This window comes from Ahaetulla prasina, chromosome 12 (assembly GCF_028640845.1).
Source record: "Ahaetulla prasina isolate Xishuangbanna chromosome 12, ASM2864084v1, whole genome shotgun sequence".
NCBI lineage: Eukaryota > Metazoa > Chordata > Lepidosauria > Squamata > Colubridae > Ahaetulla > Ahaetulla prasina.
Genome location: NC_080550.1, coordinates 8577134 through 8603739, shown reverse-complemented (window position 1 = coordinate 8603739; position 26606 = coordinate 8577134). Strand labels below are relative to the sequence as shown.

The 26606-nt window shown below is 41.1% G+C and overlaps 2 protein-coding genes across 5 annotated transcripts in view; one reads left to right on the top strand and one right to left on the bottom strand.

Moving 5' to 3' along the window:
* Positions 1-7010, bottom strand: part of ITFG1 (integrin alpha FG-GAP repeat containing 1) — a 115384-nt gene extending 108374 nt beyond the window's left edge. For both annotated transcript variants that reach the window (XM_058154772.1, XM_058154773.1), the window contains exons 1-3: positions 6734-7010; positions 1711-1783; positions 317-456 (exon numbers count right to left, since the gene is read on the bottom strand). In XM_058154772.1, the coding sequence (XP_058010755.1) occupies positions 317-456; positions 1711-1783; positions 6734-6962 (442 nt within the window). In that variant the 5' untranslated portion in view covers positions 6963-7010. The remainder of the gene's footprint in view (positions 1-316; positions 457-1710; positions 1784-6733) is intronic.
* Positions 7011-7096: 86 nt separating this feature from the next.
* PHKB (phosphorylase kinase regulatory subunit beta) overlaps positions 7097-26606 on the top strand; it is a 135630-nt gene continuing 116120 nt past the window's right edge. Inside the window, exons 1-3 of one of the 3 annotated variants that reach the window (XM_058154771.1) lie at positions 7127-7266; positions 11698-11796; positions 25540-25629. In XM_058154771.1, the coding sequence (XP_058010754.1) occupies positions 11742-11796; positions 25540-25629 (145 nt within the window). In that variant the 5' untranslated portion in view covers positions 7127-7266; positions 11698-11741. Of the gene's footprint in view, positions 7267-11697; positions 11797-25539; positions 25630-26606 lie in introns of all 3 variants that reach the window. The other 2 variants (XM_058154770.1, XM_058154769.1) reach the window with 2 other exon arrangements.

Sequence of the window (26606 nt, the reverse complement as noted above, 5' to 3'; positions counted from 1 at the left end):
GAGGTATAGTACATGTTTCAGGGCTACAATATGGCCTTCCATTATTAATTAGGCTTTTGTGCCCAGGGAGAGTCAAGAACTAAACATTGACTTAGCCCTGACGATGTTACCTAATTAGGTAATGAAACGTCTACAAGTAAACAAGCTAGCTCAGAGAGCATCAAGGACCGACCACTCAAGGACTAAACCTTTATGTGTAAATTGAATTTAAGTACACTCATCTCTCACATTCACCTGAGAATAGGGATATTTATAGCTGCTTTGTAGAAGAACTCAATGAATATTTTCTGGATATTATCCCTGCAATGCAACCTACCTAAAGTTTGATTATTTCCCCAGAAAATCCAGACAGATAGGTCAGCATTGGGCTGTTCTCGTGGACGAGTTGTCAAAAGGACATCCATTTGCGAATCACCGTCATAATCCCCAGGAACTACACTGGTTATCACAACATCCCTAAAATTAAGAGAACAGAAGCTTAAGTACCGAATATACTACATCTATCGAAAGAAATGCCTCTTATATATGCTGCCTTGCATATAATTGTTCTAGTTCAAGGTAAAATCTTGACAAAATAATCCTCCTAAATTCTGTAGCTCTGATGGCTTGAATGATTTCACATTTCAAAACTAGTTTGGAGAATATACATTTTCATTCCCCAAAAAGCAATCTTCGAAGATTAAATTTTATCATTATCTTAACCCTTCTAAAAATGGCCACATCCCCTCTGCCCCATTTGTATACTGTTTAAACATCAGAAAGCACAATGAGCAAGCGGAAAATAATCTATATATATAAAAATGGCTCTGTGTGTGTGTGTGCATGTGTGTATGTTCCAGCATAACTCTGGAACGCCTTGAGCAATTTCAATCAAACTTGGTACACGGATGACCTGCTCTCTGGAAAGAAATACTGTGGGGGTAAGACACCCCTAATACCCCAGGTGTGTGTGTGTGTGTGTGTTTGTGTGTGCTTCAGCATAACTCTAGAACGCCTGGACCGCTGAAATGAAAAAGAATGAATTATATCTATAGTGTCAAATCCCAGTACTTTTGACAGTGATTGTGTACATTTTGGATTCAACTTTGGTTAAGATACAGCCTGTTGTGCCTTAAAATGGCTTCTACTGTACAGCACAGTGGAGTTGCCAAGGTAACCGCTTCACAGTACTCCACAAGGGGGCTCTCTCTGGTAAGGGGGATTGGTTCTTAAAACAACAACAACACCCTAGGCCCTCAGCTTCAAGCAAAGAGGGCAAGTTGTTGGGGGAGGTGCCTGCTAATACAGATAATCACCTCAAAGGCAGGGTTGGGATAAATAAATACCCGGGCAATGCTGGGTTATCAGCTAGTCTACAATATATTTTTGAAAACCACTGGCTCCATTAATACTTAAAAAGTGCCATTGTATATATATATTGCACGTACAGCTCTAAGCACATTTATTGAAAGGTACATTCTCTTCAAAAAAGGAGGGTTAGTTCACGTTCTGTAGCGCTGTGCTTCATTACGAATGTAAAACATCACTATCAGTTAGATAAATCATGAATTATTACTGTAATCATCTTTGAGGCTGCAGAAAAATCCCCATACGAGCATTACAAAACAGATTTTTGAGATCTGAGTATTATAGCAAGATTCATTTAACATCTAGATACATAGAACAGCACACAAAAATCTATTGGAACAATTCTGGTAGTTCTGCATTTACCTTAATAGTAATTTGACTTTCGGCTTAAAGTAGGGCTCATTTTGGTCCGCAAGGAAGATATTTAATTCACTCTCTGTAAAGGGAGGAGGAAATACATCCTTTAAAACGGCAACAACAAATATCAGCAACCTTTTAACTTTCTGCCTTCATAAATGCTTTTTCAACCCACCTCAATTTACCTCTTGGTTTAAAGGAATAAGAAGCACATACAGTGTTTTCCCCAGGTTTTGGGGGGGATATATGGGTTAGCCTCGTTAAGAAGACCTGACCACAAACTCAAATCCAAAGGAAGGCTAAAATGACAGAATACAGAATAACAGAGTCGGAAGGGACCTTGTAGGTCATCTAGTCCAACCCGCTGCTCAAATAGGAGACCCTATGCCATTTCTGACAAGTGGATGTCCAGTCTCTTCTTGAAAGCCTCCGGTGATGGAGCAGCCATTGTTTTATTGAGATTGCCTATAAGAGAAACAAGCAACTCAGCCATATCTCCTCCTTCTTATAGTTTAGGGAATTAGGAAAGGGGCCCAACCACTGCTGGATGGTATCTGGAGGTTCTGGACTTTAAAAAGTACTTGATCTCTTGTTGCCTTGGCAATAAGCTTGTCAATCTCTGTCATTTTTTTTTACCTTGTATGATATGCATACATGGATCATAATGATCAAGCTAAGACTACTTAATATTTCTGACGTTTTAACTTTATTTCATGTGGAAATGCTAGAACACTTTCAGCACTTCTTGCTTGAGCAGGGGGCTGGACTAGAAGACCTCCAAGATCCCTTCCAACCAGAGGTGGGTTTCAGCAGGTTCTGACCAGTTCTGGAGAACCGGTAGTGGAAATTTTGAGTAGTTCGGAGAACCGGTAGTAAAAATTCTGACTGGCCCCGCCCCCATCTATTCTCTGCCTCCCAGGTCCCAGCTGATTGGGAGGAAATGGGGATTTTGCAGTAACCTTCCCCTGGATTGGAGAGGGAATGGAGATTTTACAGTATCCTTCCCCTGCCACGCCCACCAAGCCACGCCCACTAAGCCACGGCCACAGAACTGGTAGTAAAAAAATGTGAAACCCACTACTGCTTCCAACTCTATTATTCTGTAATTGGTAAACTCCAAAGTTCACATTGCAACTTCAGGAAAGTTTGTTAGTTACTGCTCTATACAGGAAGCCCTAAATTCTTTTAAATTCTCCCTTTTAAAAAAATCATTGCTGTGAGCTTTTCAAACAATGAAAACAAAAATGCTTAGTCTTCTTTAAAATACAGCTGTGAAATTAAAAGTAAGCCAAACTGAAAAGTACTGTAACCTATTTTTTTACTTAAGAGTTGCAAATTACATTTCTTACTGATCTGTATTAGTATACAATAAGTCAAAGAAAGAGACTATATATAGAAAACAAACAAACTTTCCTCTGCAGAGCCCAACCTACTGCTTTCTATTCTTTTTATTTTTACAAAGTTCTCTCTTTGAAATTGCACAATGATCTGTTGTGATTTATATAGTACAAAAGGCATAAAGAAAATGTAATCATCGAAAAAGATAAACTGAGTGATAGCTATTGCTGTAGTGCAGGGATGTCAGACTCAAGGCCCGTGAGCCGCATTCAGCCCAAGGGGTACTTCAGGATGGGGGCCATCCTGAAATCAGCGAAGGACTTGCTTGTGGTACCTCTGGCAGAGGGTTGCAGGAGGTTGTCACAGCTGAAAACACAGCTCCAGAGCCCATTTTCTCTGGCAGAGTGCTTGGGCCACCAAAGGAGCCCCTGACACAAGTGATGTCGAGCTGGCCACGCCCATCCTGGCCACACCGACATTGCCCCCTCCCCAAGGTCAAACACAACCCTGATTAAATCAAGTTTGACACCCCTGCTGTAGTGAAATCCTCCAGTGCAGGTAGCATCCTACCTATTTACTCATAAAGGTATGGAATACCCAAGCGCCAATAAAAAGCTAGATTTCTTTCATCACTTTAGCACCCTTTGAGATTCCTTTTTTTTTAAATCTGAAATTCAACCAGCAAAACACTTTTTGCCTTCCACCAGGCATTTCTCAAGCTTCACTCCTTGTATCAGGTAATCTCAATTATGAGTTTAACAAAGTGCACTGTGCCTTAATTTATGGCACGTGAAAAAAACAACAACACAGAGACACTGCTTGCCTTCAGACACACTGAAGCCAAAATGAAACAAGTAACTTTGTGACCTTTCATAAAGTAAACACATTAGCACAAGAAGAAAATTGCTTTCTGTATCAGTAGTTATTTGGCAGAAGGATAGCTGCTTTGTTTACATGCCAAAGAGAAAAACATTTATGGCACATTCTGGCTCATGAGGTCTACAATAAGGACATTAAAGCCCCTTGTCTGCTAATCACATTTCAGCATGCATTTCCTATCCAACAAAAGGAAAACAAGGTAAGCAAACCAGTTTATGAATCACTGTTAGCCTATATTCCTATACCAACACATTTAAGAGGCCAAAACATTAGGAAGAATGTACAAATACTTTACAGGAAGATGTCAGTATCATTTTATGTGTTCTACTTGCTATATTAAAATAATCCCGCATGGTTATTTGGGATTCATTTGTTGACAAATTTGTTGGCAAATCAGTTTGTTGGCAAAGCCAGTTTGGTGTGGTGGTTAAGGTGCTGGCCTAGAAAACCAGGAGACAGTGAGTTCTAGTCCCATTTTATGCATGAAAGCCGACTGGGTGACTGGGCCTATCACCAGGCGATGGTGACTTCTAGTCCCACTTTAGGCATGAAAGCCAGCTGAGTGACTTTGGGCCAATCATCACGAGATTGGGAGTTCTAGTCCCGCCTTAGGCATGAAAGCCAGCTGAGTGACTTTGGGCCAATCATCAGGAGACTGGAGTTCTAGGTCCCGCCTTAGGCATGAAAGCCAGCTGAGTGACTTTGGGCCAATCACCAGGAGACTGGGAGTTCTAGTCCCGCCTTAGGCATGAAAGCCAGTTGAGTGACTTTGGGCCAATCACCAGGAGACTGGGAGTTCTAGTCCCGCCTTAGGCATGAAAGCCAGCTGGGTGACTTTGGGCCAATCACCAGGAGACTGGGAGTTCTAGTCCCGCCTTAGGCATGAAAGCCAGCTGGGTGACTTTGGGCCAATCACCAGGAGACTGGGAATTCTAGAACCCGCCTTAGTCATGAAAGCCAGCTGGGTGACTTTGGGCCAGTCCCATTCTCTCAGCCCAGCTCTCATGGTTCCTGTTGTGGGGAAAATAAGAACAGGAAGGAGTATTAGATATGTTTGCCACCTTGAGTTACTTATATAGTACAGGTAGTCCTTGACTTACAACAGTTCACTTAGTGACCATTCAAAGTTACACTGGCCCTGGAAAAAGTGACTTATGACCGTTTTTCACACTTGCAGCTGTTGCAGCATTCCCACGGTCACCTGATCAAAATTCTGTAACTGACTCATATTTATGACGGTTGCAGTGTCCCGGAGTCACATGATCCCCTTTTGCGACCTTAGACAAACAAACTCAAGGGGGAAGCCAGATTCACTTAGCAACTGTGTGACTAACTGAACAATTGCTACGATTCATTTAACAACTCGGGCAGGAAAGGTCGTAAAATGGAGCAAAATTCAACAAATGTCTCACAGCAACAAGAATTTTGGGCTCAATTGTGGTCATAAGTTGAGGACTTCTTGGCATAAAGGTGAGATAAAAATCTAATAAAGAGGAATGAGGTTTTAGCGTTGCCTCTTGCTCAATTGGTAAAACAAGTTAAGCCAAGAGCAGCCAAGCAAAATTTAACCTTTATTTTGATATCCGTCCTAGATAGAAAGTGAGACCGAAAAGGGGCAAAATTCAGCACCTTCATAAAAGAGAAAATGAGCAATGAAAAACAGAGGCAAATGAGCAATTCACATATATATTTTTGATCCCTGTCAGTCCCCAATGCTCACTCCTATTGTACCAACCAACCGCAAGAGAAAAACTCCCTCACAGACACAATATAAGGCACAAGATTACACAAGATACAGGTTTATAATAATTTATCCTTAGGATCGTTCTGAGAAGTATTTTTTTAAAAAAAGCTGATCTTTCCCATCACCCAATGAACGGGTGCGGCAGGGACCCACAAAGCACCCCAAGGCCCCTGCTTCGCACCCACTTTTACACAACTCTTACTAAATCTGCACTACCATTCATCTTCTCATCGTTCCCATCACCCATCTCCTTCCACATATGACTGTATGACTGTAACTTTGTTGCTTGTATCCTTACGATTTATATTGATATTGTTTCCCGATTGCTTATTTGTAGCCTATGACTATCATTAAGTGTTGTACCTTATGATTCTGGAGGAACACATCTTTTCTTTTATGTACCCTAAGAGTGTATGCACCAAGACAATTTCCTTGTGTGTCCAATCACACTTGGCCAATAAAGAATTCTATTCTATTCTATTCTATTCTATTCTATTCTATTCTATTCTATTCTATTCTATTCTATTCTATTCTATTCTATTCTATTCTATTCTATTCTATTCTATTCTATTCCCCTATTCTATCCTATTCTTATGATTCTTGATGAATGTATCTGGTCTTTTTATGTACACTGAGAGCCTATGCACCAAAGTCAAATTCCTTGTGTGTCCAATCACAGTTGGCCAATAAAATAAAATAAAAATCTATTTAGGGATGCCTAAATTGGCACTTTTCAACCAATTTCTAAGCTTTTCAAAGCCCCGAATAAATAAAAAAGGGGGAGGGGATCAGTCCCCCCAAAGACTCCCATCATCCCTCCCCACCTCCCCCTCCCCCCCCAGATTGAAACTGATAAGACGCAGGGGTCTCCAACCTTGGCCACTTTAAGCCTGGAGGACTCCAACTCCCAGAATTCCCCAGCCAGCACAGCTTAGATACAGAGCACAGCAAAGCTGGTTGGGGAATTCTGGGAGTTGGAGTCCTCCAGGCTTAAAGTGGCCAAGGTTGGAGACCCCTGGACTAGAGCGAGGCCCCCGGGCAGCTCCTCAGCCGGCCTCGGCCTCTCACCTCTCCTCAGCACGAAGAGGTCGGTCTGCTTGTCGGAGTTGAAGTCCCCGAAGGCGGCCAGAGTCCCGAAAGCCTCGGCCCCGAAAAGCTGCGAGGTGACATTCTGCAGGGCCAGGCCGGGCTTCAGCAACGGCCCGGCCGTCATGAATAGCAGCAACGGCCATAACAGCGAGGACCGGCCACGCCTAAGGAGAACGGGACCCCGGGCGGGGCGGCAAGGGGCCCCCATAGTTTCCTCTGACGGGGCCGCGCGACTTCCGGGTTCGCTTTACGGCACCGGCGCATTGCGCCTGCGCGTAGGGGTCTATATATAATATGGCTGTGTGCATTTACGGCTGAGCGTAGCAACCGTCGTTGGGTTACTGACAAGGGGGCGGGGATAAGCGGCCTGGCCTTTCAGCCCATTCGCTTCGGGCGGAGTTTTAAGCGGGCCGCTCGTCCTCCTCCTCCTCCTTCTCCCGCCGCCATGGCGTCTTCTATGGCCGATGTGAGCTGGAAAATGCTGGAGCTGAGGGCCCGCTCCAAGCGTTCAGGTCTGACTTCTCTCCCCCCCCCATCTCCGCGTTGTCTTCTTTCCCTTTCTTTGTCTCGCATCGCCTTTCCCTTTGGTCGCTTGTGCAAGCGGGAGAGTTTGGGACTCCAGCTCCCAAGATGCCCCGCGAGCCCGGCTTTCCCTCTACCAGCCTTGGAAGAGCGGAACGTTCTGAACGGGGAACTCTGGGAGTTGTAGTCTGAGCGCCTGCCCCGTTTCTTGTCCTCTTTCGTGCTTGTTCTCTCTCTCTCTCTCTCTCTCTCTCTCTCTCTCTCTCTCTTTCCCCCCCCCCCCCCATCCTCGCTCCCAGAAAGAACCAGCCACAACTGGGAGGACTTGCAGTTCAAAAGACTGCAGCTGAAAGTTTTTGTTTTTTAAATGACCTTTATAAAATGTAAAAAAATTAAATTAAATTAAAATAAGTCTTACCCAGAAACTTTTGCCTGGTCCCCTTGATCAGAGGTCTCCAACCTTATCAACTTTAAGCCTCTGGAGGAATTCCAACTCCCAGCAAAGCTGGCTGGGGAATTCTGGGAGTTGAAGTCCCGCCGGGCTTAAAAGTTAAGGCTTAAAAATTTAAGGGCAGAGGTCTTCAAACTTGGCTGCTTTAAAACTTGTGGACTTCAACTCCCAGAATTCTCCAGCCAAGCATAGCTGGAGAATTCTGGGAGTTGAAATCCGCAAGTCTTAAAGCGGCCAAGTTTGAGGAACCCCTGTTTTAGGGGATCCTTTCCAAGCCTTGTGTCCCACTTCCTGGGCTGGAAGGGGCTCACTTTGGGCCAGATCCCTTTGTTTCCTCTCTCCCCCCCCACCTCTGAAAAGAGGGGGGGAAATTAAGACTTTGCCCTGTGGAACTCAAGATAGATTTCCTAACAGGCTGCCAAAATATTTTTTATAGTTGGGCAGCTATAGTAAATTTAAATAATAGGGATTGAAAAGTAGGAGTTAGTTTTGGGAGGGGGCTTTGCTGACCCTTTGGTGCAAGGCATCAGTTAATGGGAATATATATCTATATCATATATAGATATATATTGCAGATCTTGGAGATATATATATATATATCCGAGATCTGCAATCGTGCCCTTACAAACATCTAAAATTCTCTTTTAGGGCTTCTGTATAGATAAGGATCATGCAGGTATTGTAAACATACAAGAACAAGCGATTAAAAAAAATGCTAAGTGTTTCTAAAGTTTCCTCTTGTTTTGCCTACATGGCTAAAAGCCATAGTGAGGAAACCTGAGCTTTCTGCTTTAGAGAGGTATGCTTATTATAAGCAATGATTGGTTTGAAAGCAGGTCTTTCAAACCTAACCTGGATTAACATGCTGTCCTCTCAAGGCATTTTTCAGTGGGGTCCTAAACGCGATGGAATTCATTATTTTGATCGTACGATTTTGCTTGGTCAGGTCACCAAGATTAGGATTAAATCCTAGTTTTACAGAACATTTTGGAAGGTCTTTATATATATATATTATATATATTGTAGTCAACATAAGACAGAAGTCAAACCTCTGTCTTTTAGCAAGTGCTATATTTTTCTGATCATAACTGATCGAGTTTCCATCTTTCTCTCTTGATGGGATTGTCTGGTGTTTCTGATACTTTGCTATCAGAGGCACATGGAGAGTTTTAAAGCGAAACCCAAGTGGGCGAAATTACAGCAGTCTTTGCTTTCCCCTGTTTTTTGTCCTTGTCTTCTGCTTTTCATCCTCTTTATGTTCCAAGTTTCTTGAATCGTTTTCCTACTCTATTTTCCAAGCGTTTTCTCTGATTCTGTGATTTGATCTCCCAATGTTTCTCTCTCATTGATTTTTCTTTTTCTCTTCACAAATGTACTCTCTTCCTTACGATTTTACCTTCCTTGGCCCCCCATCAGTCAATAAATCTTCCCTTCCTTGACTTGTAGCTATTTTTGTCTTTTGCTTGAGGCATTTGGCAGCTTCACAAGTGACTTGCAGAGGTGGCTGCAGAGCTCTGGCTGTCCCCGAAATGCAAATTCTGCGATTGCTTATTTACATTTCTTGCTGTCCTTTCAGTATAAAAAATCACTAATAAAGGTCTCCAGAGAAAATCTATCCACAGCATGCTTTGGCCTGGTAACTTATAATGATCTCCTCCTGCCTCTTTTCAGCTACATTTTACTTTACTTCTGTGGATGTATCTTTCCATGTAGGAAAACAATGAAAATATGTTTCCAATTTGTAGTTTAAATCTACTTAGAGAGGGGGGAGATTTGGTTTGCTGTTCATGATGATTACTACGTATCTCTTATGTTTCTTCTAGTCAACTTTGGTCAATAAACCATTGTTTGGACTGGATTTTCAAATCATACACAAAATAAAGGCCTGTTAACACATTATAAATTAAAGAAGCCTTCTATACATGAATAAACTAGTGCTCTTAAATTTCAAGGACAGCGTAATCTTGAACAACAGTTAGATTTCCCTGCTGGCTGGAGAATTCCGGGAGTTGAAGTCCACTTAAAATTGCTGAGTTTGAAAAATATTGTTATCAAATAAGTTATACATGCATTTTTGTAAATAGTAAAAATGAGTATTAAAGTAAAATTAAAGATTGCAATGAAGCCAAAACTACCGCTTTCTTTTCTATTTTTGTATTTGGGCCATGGATTTATTTATTTATTTATTTTAAATTCTGAGTTTCTACCTGACTGCCTTGAGTAAGAAAATGTAGTTGCAAATAAATACCGTTCATATGATATATACCTTAGTTATAGTCCTCGTTGGAGATTCCAATTACCACCTCTTAGCTGTTAACACTTATAAACACAGGATAGACTTTAATAAATGTTTGTGTTTTGCTAAAATAAAACTATATAAACTTCTGAGTTGCGCAGAAGCAAGCACAATGGAATAGATATACACTGCTGTTGCAAATACCATATGAGTTAATTTAGGCATACCTCAATTGGCAACAAGATTGTTTTGCTCATAATATATAACTAATGTCAAATGTTAAATCACTGCTGTTTAAATACTGTACAGTAACCTGATAAAAACTGGGTTATTCGAATGCATGTATAATTTGATATGAGGAATAATACCTGACAAATTTCACTATAACTGAACTTTCAAATCCTCCTATATAATTATTGTGTAACAGACTATGGGTAGTCCTCAATTTACAAACCATAACTTAGGCCAAATTTCCATTCCTAAGCAAGACAGTTGTTTAGTGAGCCTTGCCCCATTTTACAAGCTTGCTTGCCACCGTTGTTAAGTGAGCATTGTTAAGTTAGCCTCACGGTTGTTAAGGGAATCTGGCCCCCCCCTTGACTTTGCTTGTCAGAAGGTCGCAGAAGGTGATCACGTGACCCCAAGGCACTGCAACCGTCATAAGTACATGCCAGCTGCCAAGCATCCAAATTTTGATCAGGGGACCATAGGGATGCTACAGGAGTTGTAGGTATGGAAAACCGCCTAAGTGACTATTTTCAGTGCCCTTGTAAGTTTGAACAGTCACTAAACCAACGGTTGTAAGTCAAGGACTACCTGTAAATGTAGGAAGACCCAGATTCTAGTCTTGCCTTAACACAACGAGCTCTGTCAACCCACCTCACAGCGTCGTGGGGAAAGTTATGAAAAAAGAGCCTCCTGAATGAAATGTGATAGGAATCAAACGACCACAAGGCATTTTTTCATATATTTGCAGAGCGCCCCGTCCCCATTCGAAGAATTTGTAATTCATATATCTACAGCATAAAGCCAAATGGAGCATGATTGATACGGTTAATTAACTCAGGAGTGGGTTAGAACTAATCGATGTCTCTCTTAGAAACCATGGCAGAGCTTTTCAAGGCTACCTCCGTAATTATAGGTCTAAGTCTAGCTGGGTAGTTCAATCAAGGGATGGAATTTGAGCAAATAGAAATATATCCGCTGAGCAAACCTAAAACTTACTTATGGACTCTTGTAACGGGAAGCTTAAGAGTCACACAAAATAAGCCTACGTTTGAGGAATCTACAATATCCAAGTGTACTCTTTGGGTTAACAAATGATTTACATGTTCCATTTACCCAAGAGCAAACGGTTTTGATTTGGAGATGACATTTATTTGATTGGAACAGGGGATTCTTTTATTTTGTTATTGTAAACACTCAATATTGTCTGACATAATTTTTTTTTTAAAAAATGAGTTGAATAATATTATTGCCGTAGGAACAGCAGTTGGGCATTCTGTCCCTGTAAACAACGCTGCTTCAGCCAGTGATTAAAAAAACAAACAACCCCCCAAAAAAAAACCAGTATGGGAAAATAAACTTTTGCAGTACAGAAGGAAAGCCTATTAATCTAATTATTCTCCTTATTGTCTACGGCATGATGTGAATAACTTTGCTAACACTGCTTTTTTGCTTAATTTAAAACCTGATTGCTTCTAACCCTCACTAAACCGTTTTCAAAAATTGCAGTAGTTTAGCCTGGCAACGTTTGTGATTAGCTGCAACAGCCTGAAATGGCCACTTCACATACTGACAGAGGCACCCCGTCTCGTGCGTTCTTGTGGTCGGGTAAGTATGTTGACTCTTTAACAAGTCTCTTATTTGGTGTTGTGGGGTGATGTGGATACAGTAACACAAACAGACGCTCTATTGATGCAAGGATGGCTGCTTACTGATGGGAAGTGTCAGCTTAAAAATGGCTATTATGTCTGCCTTGATTGAAGCAATACCATAGTCGGGACCTGGTCATAACCATGCTGGTGCCAATCTTTCATAGGACAGGTAAAGGTAAAGGTTCCCCTCGCAACATACGTGCTAGTCGTTGCCGACTCTAGGGGGCGGTGCTCATCTTGTTTCAAAGCCGAAGAGCCAGCGCTGTCCGAAGACGTCTCCGTGGTCATGTGGCCGGCATGGCTCAACGCCAAAAGCACACGGAATGCTGTTACCTTCCCACCGAAGGTGGTCCCTATTTTTCTACTTGCATTTTTTACCTGCTTTCAAACTGCTAGGTTGGTAGAAGCTGGGACAAGTCACGGGAGCTCACCCCGTTACGCGGCATTACGGATTCGAACCGCTGAACTGCCAACTTTTTGATTGACAAGCTCAGTGCCTTACCCACTAAGCCACCGCGTCCCACTTCATAGGACAGGTAGTCCTCGACTTACGGCCACAATTGAGCCCGAAGATTCTGTTGTGAAGTGAGACATTTGTTAGGTGAGTTTGGCCCCATTTTACAACCTCGCTTGCCACAGTTGTTAAGGGAATCGCCTCAAGTTCTTAAATTAGTAACATGGTTGTTAAGTGAACCTGGCTTCCTCGTTGACCTGGCTTGTCAGACGGTCACCAAAGGGGATCACATAATAGAATAGAATAGAATTTTATTGGCCAAGTGTGATTGGACACACAAGGAATTTGTCTTGGTGCAGATGCTCTCAGTGTACATAAAAGAAAAGATACGTTCGTCAAGGTACGACATTTACAACACAATTGATGGTCAATATATCAATATAAATCATAAGGATTGCCAGCAACAAGTTATAGTCATACAGTCATAAGTGGAAAGAGATTGGTGATGGGAACTATGAAACGATTAATAGTAGTGCAGATTCAGTAAATAGTCTGACAGTGTTGAGGGAATTATTTGTTTAGCAGAGTGATGGCCTTCGGGAAAAAACTGTTCTTGTGTCTAGTTGTTCTGGTGTGCAGTGCTCTATAGCGTCGTTTTGAGGGTAGGAGTTGAAACAGTTTATGTCCAGGATGCGAGGGATCTGCAAATATTTTCACGGCCCTCTTCTTGATTCGTGCAGTATACAGGTCCTCAATGGAAGGCAGGTTGGTAGCAATTATTTTTTCTGCAGTTCTAATTATCCTCTGAAGTCTGTGTTTTTCTTGTTGGGTTGCAGAACCGAACCAGACAGTTATAGAGGTGCAAATGACAGACTCAATAATTCCTCTGTAGAACTGGATCAGCAGCTCCTTGGGCAGTTTGAGCTTACTGAGTTGGCGCAGAAAGAACATTCTTTGTTGTCCTTTTTTAATGATGTTTTTGATGTTAGCTGTCCATTTGAGATCTTGCGATATGATAGAACCCAGAAATTTGAAGGTTTCTACTGTTGATACTGTGTTGTCAAAGTATTGTGAGAGGTGGAAGTATGGAAGGGTTTTTCCTAAAGTCTACCACCATTTCTACGGTTTTGAGTGTGTTCAGTTCCAGATTGTTTTGGTTGCACCACAAGGCTAGTCCTTCGACCTCTCGTCTATATGCGGATTCGTCATTGTCTCGAATGAGACCAATCACTGTTGTGTCATCTGCGAACTTCAGTAGCTTAACAAATGGATCATTGGAGATGCAGTCATTGGTATACAGAGAGAAGAGAAGTGGGGAGAGCACACAGCCTTGGGGGGCCCTTGGGACATTGCCGTCGTCGTAAATGTGAGTCCATGGTCAAACATCCGAATGTAAATCGCGTGACCTTGGGGAATGTTGCAATGGTCATAACTGAAATAAGTGTGAAAAACGGTCATAAGTCACTTTTTTTTTTTTGGTGCCATTGTAACTTCGAATGGTTCACTAAGTGAACTGTTGTAAGTCGAGGACTACCTGCATTATCTTTGCTGGTCGGAAGCCAGTTGGGAATGTCACAAATGGGTGACCAGGTGACCCCAACATTCTGCAACCATGCCAGTTGCCCAAATTTTGATCACGCGACTGTTGCGATAAGTGCGAGTACTGGCCATCGGTGACTTTCTTCCAGGCTCATCGTAATTTCGAACAGTCGCTAAACAAATCATTGTAAGTCAGGGACTTACCTCTACTGCAGGCTAACAAGACCTGGTCTGTTTGGGTAGCAGGATAACATGGAAAGCAAAGGAGCCGCTTTGCTTTCATAGCAATCCACGGTCAAAACAGACTCGGCAGTCAAGTATTTGAATTTGCTTCCGGTGTTGCTTGGAAGGCATGTCTTAGCACAGAGTTCCCACCTCATATTTCTTTTCTTTCTTTTTTTCCCCCAAACATTTTTATTAGGTTATAAACTATTATAAAATTCAAAATACAGAAAGTAAATAAAAGAGCAATGGAAGGGGAGAGGAAGGAGGAGAAAGAAGCGAGGGAAGGTAGAGAAAAGAAAACAACAACCGAGAAGCATTGACTTCCAGCTCTCTCTGTTGCAGTAGAATAAGGCATTGGCATCAAATCACAGCTTTTTGTTTTTCCATAATAGTAAGAACAAGCCATTTCTATAAAGATCTATCAATCTCATCTGTAAAACCCAACGTCAAAATTACATCCTTTTCCACATCAAGCACAAAGTTCAGAAGCGGTTTCCATGTGGAAACAAAGGCGCTTGTGTTCTTCCCTTTAATCAGAGTAATTAGTTTTGCCATTTCAGCCAACTCCCATCAGCTTCTGCATCCATTCATCCAGGGTAGATATCGAAGTGTCTTTCCAATTTTTTGCTCATACAGTAAGTCTTGCTGCTGTCAACATGTATAGTAACGAAGTTCTAAAGTCCCACCTTATATTTCTGAATAGTGTTTCTCGTGCTACAGCAGGCCGGTCAAGGATAAACACATTGAAGGCTGCCTGCTATGCAGTGGTGAAATCCAATTTTTTTTTACTACCAGTTCTGTGGGCGTGGCTTGGTGGGCGTGGCAGGGGAAGGATACTGCAAAATCGCCATTCCCTCCCCACTCCAGGGGAAGGATACTGCAAAATCGCCATTCCCTCCCCACTCCAGGGGAAGGATGCTGCAAAATTGCCATTCCCTCCCCACTCCTGGCAGAAGGATATTGCAAAATCTCCATTCCCACTTTACTCCAGGGGAAGGATACTGCAAAATCCCCATTCCTTCCCCACTCCAGGGGAAGGATATTGGAAAATCTCCATTCCCACCTTACTCCAGGGGAAGGATACTGCAAAATCCCCATTCCCTTCCCACTCCAAGGGAAAGATACTGCAAAATCTCTATTCCCACCCCACTCCCGAGGAAAGGATATTACAAAATCTTTTCTGGTTTTCCGAACTCAAAATTTCTGCTACTAGTTCTCCAGAACCTGTCAGAACCTTCTGGACTTCACCCCTGCTGCTATGTATGAAATTCCTTTGATATAATCTTATTTTATGTGATACATAAAAGTAATACATACAGTGATACATGAAAAAAAAAATACTGATGCATTTGACACATCTTCTGTGGCTCAGGGAAGAGACCCTCCATCCTCAGTTCAAATACATCTGCAAAAATCGTAGATAGCCATGTACAGTATGCAACGAATTAAAATATTGGTCCCAATGGCCAGTAAGAAGATTTGGGGAAGAACAGAAGTGGGAGATCCAGTTGTGGCATCCAGCATTAAAAAGAAAAAGCAGGCAATAAAACATCAATGAGTCTGGCAAGAGGGAAATGTGCTCTTCAGTATATCTGTTAGAGTATTTTCCACAAAAATATGTGAAAAGAATCTGACCAAATAGTTCTGGCCTTTGCTCAGATTGGATTGTAAATGGCAATTATCAATAGTGTCTATAGAAAAATACTGTTCCCTCCCTCCCTCTCTTTTTTTTTTTTTTGATGCGAACCTTTGGTTGCCTTTATTTTTAATGTCTAAGCCTCCATTGATGAGCCCTTTATAATTCTTCCACTCCAAAATTTTATTCTATAATTGAAATTATGCGGTCTGTTTTGAGAAATGAACAATTTGTGTTCTTTTATAAAAAAAAAAGTATTCTGTAGATTAAAAGAAGAAGAAGTGGGAGATGAAAGCAACTGTGGACTTTATGTGTTTTTTTACCTGTCCGGTGCAACATTAGTTATGAAACTTAGATTTTTAGATGGTCATTTGAATTACAGTAATCCTTGTGAGGAAATGACTCATGAGCTGGAATTACAGTTTTAACAGAGTTGGAAGGGACCTTCTAGGTCATCTAGTCCAACCCCCTGCTCAAGCAGGAGACCCTATACCAGGGGTAAAATCCAGCAGGTTCTGACAGGTTCTGGAGAACCGGTAAGGGAAATTTTGAGCAGTTCGGAGAACCGGCAAATACCACCTCTGGCTTGCCCCAGAGTGGGGTGGGAATGGAGATTTTGCAGGATCCTTCCCTGCCACGCCCACAGAACCAGTAGCAAAAAAATTTGGATTTCACCACTGCCCTATACCATTTCTGACAAATGGCAGTCCAATCTTTTCTTGAAAGCCTCTGGTGGCTCAACAGGCTAATGCAGCCTGTTACTAACAGCAACTGCCTGCAATATTGCAGGTTCAAGCCCCACCAGGCCCAAGGTTGACTCAGCCTTCCATCCTTTATAAGGTAGGTAAAATGAGGACCCAGATTGTTGGGGGCAATAAGTTGACTTTGTATATAATATACAAATGGATGAAGACTATTGCTTAACACTGTGTAAGCCGCCCTGAGTCTTCGGAGAAGGGCGGGATATAAATGCAAATAAAAAAAAAAAAAGTGATGAAGTTCCCACAACTTCCAAAGGCAACTTCTGTTCCATTGGTTGATTGTTCTCACTGTCAGAAAGTTCCTCCTCATTTCCAGGTTGAATGTCTCCTTGGTCAGTTTCCATCCATTATTCCTTGTCTGGCCTTCAGGTGCCTTGGAAAATAGCTTGACACCCCCCTCCTCTCTGGGGCAGCCCCTCAAATATTGGAAGACGGCTATCATGTCTCCCCTGGTCCTTCTCTTCACTAGACTAGCCGTGCCCAGTTCATGTAATTGTTGGTTTACTCTACTAGCTATAAAATAACTTTGATAAAAATGGGTAGTTCTTTTTTTTTTTGTAGTTTTATAACTCCACTATCGTATAGCCCACCACTGGTCTTTAGCTAACTAGCAAACACAGACATTCTGGCATTGGTTATTTAGTTGCGCATGCATACAATATAAACTTTTCCACAAGTTCATGGTGGAGCTTTATAATGATGCCGGGAAGATACTGTGTCCTATCAGAACATAATAAAAGGATTTTTACATTATATCGTAAGAAGAGTATGAAAAAATGAGTAATCGCAGGTTTCAATCTCATTCTTTTGGACGGGCGCCTTAATTTGTTTTATCAGCTCACCTTACTCAGCTTATGAAAACGATTGTTATCCTTCGGTTTGCTTTCCCTGCGTCAGAGAGAATGCTGCGGAACGGTGAAATGTCAGTTTTGAATTTCCAGGAAATGTTCAAGAAATGTGTCTGCAATACATGCCATGCATTCATAAGATATCTGTGTGATTCCCATCCCCCCCACTTTTTTTTTTTTTGCTTGCATCCCAGAAGTGGGAGAGGGGCAGTAGTGGGTTCCACTTGCCTTCGCTACTGGCTTGGAACTGTGAGTTCACGCTTGTCGTGTCCCCCTCCCCCTCCGATGACCGGGTCTAGGAAGTCCGTATCAAGCATGGCCACGAAGCCTCTGCAGCTTTGCCAAATTCCTTCCAGGTTTCTCAGGGCAGGCAGGAGTCCAAGTTGTGACTTCAGCAAACTAGATGAGACTTTGCTTGACTCAAGGTTGGAATGCCACAAGCAGGTCCTTTATATAGGCTGTGGGGTATGGCTCCATGACTCAGCATTTATCCAGGCCTGCCCCTCCCTCCCTTCTGCTGGCGTCGCCTCTCATATCTCCGAAAGCGAGGATCCTCACACTGTGAATTCTCTTCAGCTGGATCTGCTGTTGGTAATTCCAGCACGTGGCTGGCTCCCTGCTCACACGCTGTAGGAGTGAGGTTTGTTTGTTCATTCCTGACATCCTGTCCGGACATGGGGCCAGGGCCGGGGGCTGGAAGCATGACAGGCCGTTCATCTTCATTATCAGACTCTGAGTCTGTTAACAGGCCCGGGAGGAGACGGGAGGGGCCTGGCTGAGGAGAGGAGGGAGGATGAGGCACAACAACGCTCACTTCACTCGCCCATGGCCCTTCCACGCATGTGCAGAAACTTCGCACTCACGCAGAGCATCCATGATGACGTCCGGGTGGGTGGGTGGAGCTTCCCACTACCGCCACTACCGGTTCGCCCAAACTGGGGCGAACCAGTAGAAACCACCAATGGAGGCGGGGGATGTTGGTAATGCACGTATTCACTTCACTTTCATCCGGAATAACAGAGTTGGAAGGGACCTTTGAGGTCTTCCAGTCCAACCCCTTGCTCAGGCAGGAAACCCTGTATCATTTCAGACATCTGACTGTCCAATCTCTTCTTAAAAACCTCCAGTGTTGGAACACCCACAACTTCTGAAGGCAAGTCGTTCCACTGATTAATTGTTTTCGTTGCCAGGAAATTTCTCCTTAGTTCTTGGTTCTCTCCTTGATTAGTTTCCCTCAATCCATTACTTCTTGTCGTGCTTTCAGGTGCTTTGGAGAATAGGGTGACCCTCCCCTCTTCTTTGTGTATGTGCCTCAAATATTGGGAAACTGCTGTCATGTCACCTTCTTAAACTCAACATGAAAATCCAACCACGATTTGTGGAGGTTTTGTTTTTTCCCAATTTTTGCAGCAATCGCTACCTCCTTTCTAGTAAAACAATTACATGCAGGAGTTAGATTTCTAAATTATAAGGTTTTTATTGCTTCAGCTGTCCTTTTCTGAATGCCCCCCCCCTTTTTTTGGAGTTGTGTAGTTTCTGACTTTCTGTTTGTGTGCCTTGAGACCCGCTTAAAATATGCCCCGAATAAAAATTATAGCTTTTCTTTCTCACTCTGCACACTTTTCTGTGGTATTTCTGTCTCTTTCTCTGTCTCTTTCTCTCTTTTTTTTTGGAACCATGAATGAAGTGAACCTTTGGCAGTTCGTGGGTGGTTGATTTGAGGTCATGTCTCTAGTTAGAACGAGGGCCTGCCCTATGACCTCATGAAGCCCGCTGGGACGTCTCTGCCAGTATGGCAGGTCATAAGGTCACCATGTGTCATGTCTCCTAGTTGTAGTAGTTGTTGTTATACATTTGCTTCCTCCTCTGTCATGACATGCTTGCACACCACCTCTTCCCCCTTCCCAGGGACTGTAATTTGAATTGGGAACGTATCGCAGCAGCCTAGCCAGAATAACAGTTTCCTGTATATTTTACACACGCTGATTTACAAAGGTGTTGATAGGAGTTTTAAAGTGCTTTGGGTTTCACCCCCCCCCCCTTTAAACTGAGTATTGGGGAAGGGATGGGTAGCAAAACATTTTTTTCATGAGGTATTCCCTTGCTTCTCCTGAAGATAAAGCAGTGACAGAAATTTGTGTGTTATCTCTGTGTGCTTCATTTATAATGGAGTTATATTTCTATCTTGACAGTATACATTGGTTGCTGTAGAATGGTTGGCTCTACTGGGGGAACAGTAAATCTAACTTAATAAATAAATATAAGTTCAATCCAGGATTTATTAAGCAGAGTGTTTGAGGTATTTAATGACATACTTGGTCCATTTAAAATGTTTTTGATTAAAATCTGTCACCAAAAATTGATACGTATCCTTATACTTATGCGAAGGATCAGTTTGCTATTATTGTACGTGTGTGTTTTAAATTCACACGATATTCCTGTTTATTTTCATGTTGGAAATGCAGTATTAGAAAGCTGTGTCCTTTATATTGAAACTACCTGATTAACTTCAACCTTTATAGATGATTCTGAACTCCAGATGGGTTAAATGATAATTAACTTTAATGGCATCATTGGCTAGCTAACCCTGAAAACATTACGAGGGACAATAAAACAGCAATAATTCACAACTCTATGTTGTAAATACAGAAGTCATTGCATGATCAAGAACAATGGAAAGGTAAATTTGGGAAATGCCCTTGCATTTAAGAAAGTGGAATAATCAGGTGCAATTAAAGGATATTTAGCATGTAGGAATGAAAGATAGTCCTTGAAGGTCTAGGACAACTTGGTGTGGCCGATGCACCTTGGCCAACTGACCATGGCCAACTGACCATGGCCAACTTGTCACACCCAACTCACCACGGCCAACTCACCATGGCCAACTTGTCACAGCCATCTCACCATGGCCAAGTCGTCATGGCCAACTCACCATGGCAACTCACCATGGCCAATTCATCACAGGACAAGAGTTACACTAATATTGAAAAAATGGTGAAATAGAATCATTAAAGGATACCAAAGGAGGGACAAAATAAAAATGTAAATGACAAAAATTAAAATAAAGTTTAACATTATTTTAAATACTTAAAACTGAACCATTGAATTGTCCTTCAGCGACTTGTCTGGCAGTGAGTTGGCCAGTTGAAGTGTCCCACCGCGAGTTGGCTGCGAAGAGTTGGCCGTACCAAGTTGTCCCATTTAGCAAAGCAACTGGTAACCATACTACGTAAAGGATGGATGACAAAGCTGAAAACAAGGATAAATAAGGATAAGTAGTTGTTGCTCAAGCTAAATCTTAGTCTAAGCAAGAAATCCTTTATCGGTTTCCAGTGGTGACCTTGGGTAAAGGAGGCTGATGAAAGTGAGATAACCCTTCAGTTTCTTGAAGATGCTGAAAATGGGGTCAGTGTATGTCTGCTACTATCATGTGAAGTAGAACAGCTGAATGTGTTAAATGAATATATGGAAAGTGGTATTTTCTTCCTAAAACGATAAGAGAAACAGAGGCCATGCTTTGATTGTAATAACAGATGTTTTATTTCTATGTGGGCTGCAGATGGCAGATATCCTTGTAAGTATACGTTTTGCCGCACTAACCTGTCATTATACTGTATACTGTATTCCAGTCTGTTATGCAATAGTTTCCATGCTTCAGCACTGTTGACCGCCACTCACATTTTAGAAAAATGGTTATGGATATATCTATAGACAAACACTCTTTACAGCTGTATCTAGTACAGATAGCTAGTATCTGTAAATGGCCCTAGTATAAGCAAGCACAATGCATTCAGTAAGTAGTCACTAAGAGAAAAATGACACGACCATGACTGTCATGATTTCACACTGGACAATGTACTGATAAAAGAGAATATTTTTAGCTCCGGGTCGAAATGAAGAGTTCTTCCTGCTCTCTCAGCTTGGTGGTTTTCTTGCAGATGTTTCATGACCCAGTCACATTTGGCTAGCGCTGATGATGTTACCTAACTTGGGCCATGAAACATCTGTAAGAAAACCACCAAGCTCAGAGAGCACCAAGGACCCTCCACAGGACAATGTATTATGATTGTAGTTGTGAATGCATGAAAGAGATGCTGTGAAGGCCATAAATGCCGGCATTGGTCACAAAGTTAAGTGTTTCATCATTGTTGTAGCTGCGAACAGTCACTGTCCGAAGCAGCTGCTAAGTAAGGACTACCTGCATACAACACACCATCCTAATCTATCTCGGATGTTTTACCTTGGGAGCTTCTGTGCAGAAATATTGAGTGAAATTGACTTGGTACTGCACATGTAAGGAGCACAGTAGCTTATGGGGTTAGGGTGCTGGGGTGGCAATCAGAAAGCCCTTGTTCGAGCCCTGCTACGTGTCGAAGTGAGCTCCTGTCCTTCACTCTAGCTACCGCTGACCTAGCAGTTCAAAAGTGAGTAATTGCAAATAGATAGGTAGATATGCCCATTTTGGTGGGCATATTAATAGGGACATGAAAAGAGCTTCTAGCTGGGCATTCCTGGGCGTTTCTGACACAGGAATCAAGCAAACTCACATGTAATTCAGTATTAATAACCATTGGTTGCAAGGCAATTTCATCAATTTAGGAAGATTATCATTAACTGTTTTGTGTGAAAAAATCACAGAAGAGAGAAGGAAAAAAAAAAACAAGAAACAGGGAGCAGTCCTATAGAACCATCCTTAAATAGAGCAGTCCTATAGAACCATCCTTAAATAGAGCAGTCCTATAGAACCATCCTTAAATAGAATCTTCCCTTACCATGAACTGGCTTAGCAGTAGGGTTCTGTAAATGTACTTGCTTTTTTCAGTAATATTTGTTGTATTTTTATTGATCACTGCTTATTTATCTTAGTTTTATTTGTTTATTCAATTCCTATAGCCACCCATCTCAATCAAGTGATTATGGGTGCGATGATGGGCAGGATTATACTACTAATGGTTGGAATGACATTTAATTCTGATAAATTATATATTTATCTTTGGCTTTAGAAAATGATGAAGTCCTTAGAAATTAGTTGACTTCATTTTTGCCTTCCCCACAAAATGAGTCCTTCCGTGATTTTCCAATTAGATTATGGTCTGTGGCTCAAACCTGCGTGCTATAAGGGAATTGTAGAGTTAATTTAATTAATGTATCTATTGATATAGTACTAGGGTTTCCTCTATTAATAACTGATTCTATAGGATAAAATGGCAAGAGAAAAGAGGCCGGCCTAAAGCAATTTAATCTGAGATTCATCATAAGCTTTTTAACATAGCCCTTATATCTAGGAAGAAACCAACCAGTGCTATTTTCCAAGACACTGCTTGCATTTTAAACCAGGGGCTTTCAAACTTGGCTACTTTTAAGACTTGTGAACTTCAACTCCCAGAATGCTGGCTGTGGAATTCTGGGAATTGAAGTCAACAAATCTTAATGTTGCTTAGTTTGAAGAGCCCTGCTTTAAAACCATCGATATTGTCATGAGATGCATCATTTTCAATAGAATAGGAATAGGAATAGAATAGAATAGAATAGAATAGAATAGAATAGAATAGAATAGAATAGAATAGAATTTTTTATTGGCCAAGTGTGATTGGACACACAAGGAATTTGTCTTGGTGCATATGCTCTCAGTGTACATAAAAGAAAAGATACCTTAACTCAAGGTACAACACTTACAACACTTAATGATAGTCATAGGGTACAAATAAGCAATCAGGAAACAATATCGGTATAAATTGTAAGGATACAAGCGACAAAGTTACAGTCATAAACGGGAGGAGATGGGTGATGGGAACGATGAGAAGATTAATAGTAGTGCAGATTTAGTAAATAGTTTGACAGTGTTGAGGGAATTATTTGTTTAGCAGAGTGATGACGTTCGGGAAAAAACTGTTCTTGTGGCTAGTTGTTCTGGTGTGCAGTGCTCTATAGCATTGTTTTGAGGGTAGGAGTTGAAACAGTTTACGTTCAGGATGTGAGGGGTCTGTAGATATTTTCACAGCCCTCTTTTTGACTCATGCAGTTTACAGGTCCTCAATGGAAGCCAGGTTGGTAGCCATTGTTTTTTCTGCAGTTCTAATTATCCTCTGAAGTCTGTGTCTGTCTTGCTGGGTTGCAGAACAGGGTATTTCTGTTCTTGTCCTAATGTCTCAAAGTGTGGTCTGGGGAGCCTTTCCAGAAGACCATTTCAAGAGTTCATCCAAGTCCAATAAATAAATATTTTAACATTTTTTTTGGTTTAAATGTCTAGCACAGTAAATTTTGATAGATCACAATCCACATAAACCAAACCTCTTAGGAATCTTCAACCGTTTTTTTTTAAAGAATGGAAAGGGATCCTGAGACTAGGAAATAGAAATATTTAATGAGGTAGAATGCATGATGCAATTGTGAAGAAGTATTTCTTTGTCGCGCTCAAAAATACCCCTAAACCTGAGCTCCTACATGCCATAAAATCTCAAAAGTTGTCCAGCAGCAGCACATTTGAACAAATGAATAATCTTGAAAATTATCATCTGGTCTGCTGCATTCTTGACTACTAATTGGGAATTAAAGGATAAACCTTTTAAAAATCTTTTATGTGGAGATTCAAGATATTATTTGTTGTAGTGGATCAGGGCATCTTGTTACGTGGACAAGAGCTGTTGTAATTGAAGAGGGAATTTTTCCCGCCAAGTGCCTTTTCATTCAGAATTCCTCTTAAGTGAAACAGGTCACAGTAAATAATGTGCGGTCAAGAGCTGAAAAGGAAAGCCCTGAATTTTTAATAAATAACGGGCTTCTGTCAATAGCTCTTTTCTTACTCAAGAGACCTCATTATAAAAGAACATGAAAATAGACGGTGATGTTTGAGATGAGAAAGGTCAAGTTTTTCTTTGTATATAGAGAAAGCACGAAGGATTCATAAAATTAGATCCATAAAAGATTTGAAAATAACTAGGCTAATTTCCATGTTATCTGATTGATGTAAACATTAGTTTCAACTCATGGTTAAACCAAATCAACTGTCTACGGAGATACTCAATCACCCAGGTCACGGTTGTCCCAAAGGCAACAGGACTTCTATTATTTTTTTCCTTGAAAACATTTCATTTCTCATCCAAGAAGCTTCTTCAATTTTGACTGAATGGTGGGGAATAAATGAATCCTTCTATTCCCTACCATTCAGTCAGAACAGAAGAAGCGAAATGTTTTCAAGGAAAAAAACCCCAAGAAAGTCCAGTTGCCTTTTGAAAAGCACTTTTGGGACGTACCAACTGAACATTTATTTATTTATTTATTTATTTGTCAAGAACGTGTTAGATAATAAGTATAAGCATGGATTGGATACATAAAATAGATACAAATAGAAGAAACATTAGGACAGGGACGGAAGGCACGCTGGTGCGCTTATGCACGCCCCTTACAGACCTCTTTGGACTGGAGTGAGGTCAACAGTAGCCAGTCTTAGGTTAAAATTTGTGGGATTTTGGGATGAAACCACAGAGTCAGGTAGTGCGTTCCAGGCATTGACCACTCTGTTGCTGAAGTCGTATTTTCTGCAATCGAGTTTAGAGCGGTTTACCTAGAGTTTGTATCTATTGTGTGCTCGTGTGTTGTTGTGATTGAATGCTGAAGTAGTCATTGATAGGTAGGACATTGTAGCAGATAATTTTATGAGCTACCCTTAGGTCATACGTTCAAGTGCATCTTGATTGATTCCTCATTCCATTGCAAGTTGTTGGTATGTGTTGCGAGACTGTGCAGGGTGTTAAAGAGTAACTCCTGGAACTCACGACAAGTCGCCCTAAATTTATTTTGCAAGATTGGTCATCCCACATGTATTAGTTGCTGATTCTTTCAGAGTATTTTATAGATAGTTGAGTAAATAGCTGGTGCAGAGTTGGTTCAATGTTTTGATTGGATTGCACAAGTTGTTATTCATACTTCATACCAAATTTCTCAATACGCAGGAAATACCAACTGGGGTATATTCCTGCAAAGAAGAATTCTAAAAAGCGGTTTTTCTCTTCTTCTCCACGCAATAAACATTTTAACTGAATGCTGTGTTTATATTTCCGTGGAGTCTCCTGGTTACCTTTTGGAAAAGTGAGGCACAACAGCTGAATACAAATAACCCAATAGAAGTGAACGAAAGCATACTTGAGAATATTTTCTGAAGGCCTGCATTTTTTGTTTTTTTGTTTTGGTTTCTTTGCTGTGATTGTAATCGAGGCCTCCTAATTTCTTCCTTTAGGCTCTGTATACGAGCCCATGAAAAGCATTAATCTACTAAAACCAGATGCAGAGAGTCTGTGGGATAAGTTGGATCGTTACTATTGTATAGGTAAGTCACACAAAATTATTTTCCACTTTGAGACAATTGAGAGAGCAAAGATAAACAGTGTGTTACCTTCTTGTCATAAATGTAATCGGGATCATAAAAAATTCACATTTTTTTCCTCCAATAATTACCTGTAGACAAGATTATTTTCACATGATGCTTAATATTAGTAATGATAATGGCCATACAGTTATGTTTTCCGATTATCTGGAAAATAAGCAAGAAACTAACTTGTACACCATCTTGTTTGCCCTAATGGTGCAGTGAATATAATTATTTGGGAAATGCTGCATTTAAAGAAATGCACTTTCTTCTTCAGAGCCTGGTTTGTGATTTGTTTTTAAAAACAATACTGTCTTTCTTCCAACTACTTCCTCATGTAGGAGTTACAAATGACTTTCAAAAGGAAGATTGATTGATTGATTGATTGATTGGTGGAATGTTCAGCCTTGATGTTAATTTCTCAAGAACAATTGATGACTTTCTTCACACCGTTCAATACAAATCTCCTCAATTTGTATAAAGCCTAAATAAATAAATAATAATTTTCAAAAGGAGAGAGCTTTGCAATCTTCTCTAAAATGGTGGGTGTAATCAGAAATCACAATTGGGCAATAAATGGCACGTACCTTTCACTAATATTTGAATTGTTACTGTTTAACGACTGAAAGTATTTACAAATTACTAAAGAATTTTTTTTATGTTTGATGGAAAGATGTGGCTGTAAGACCAAAGCATCAAATAATAAATGCCATCAAACTGTCACATATCTAGTTTCCTAGGATAGCTTTGCAACAAATGCATGCTAAAATATTCTGTTTTTATTTGGGAAGAAGAAAGTGCGAATGTCCTCATCACTCTGCAAATTTGTGGTAAATTTGTCAAACTTCTCGTGTTTCCAGCTTCTGTTCCTTTCATTTCACTTTTGCATTGTTTAACTTTTTGAAGAGTTGGTGTCAAAATGTATATGGAATTTCCAG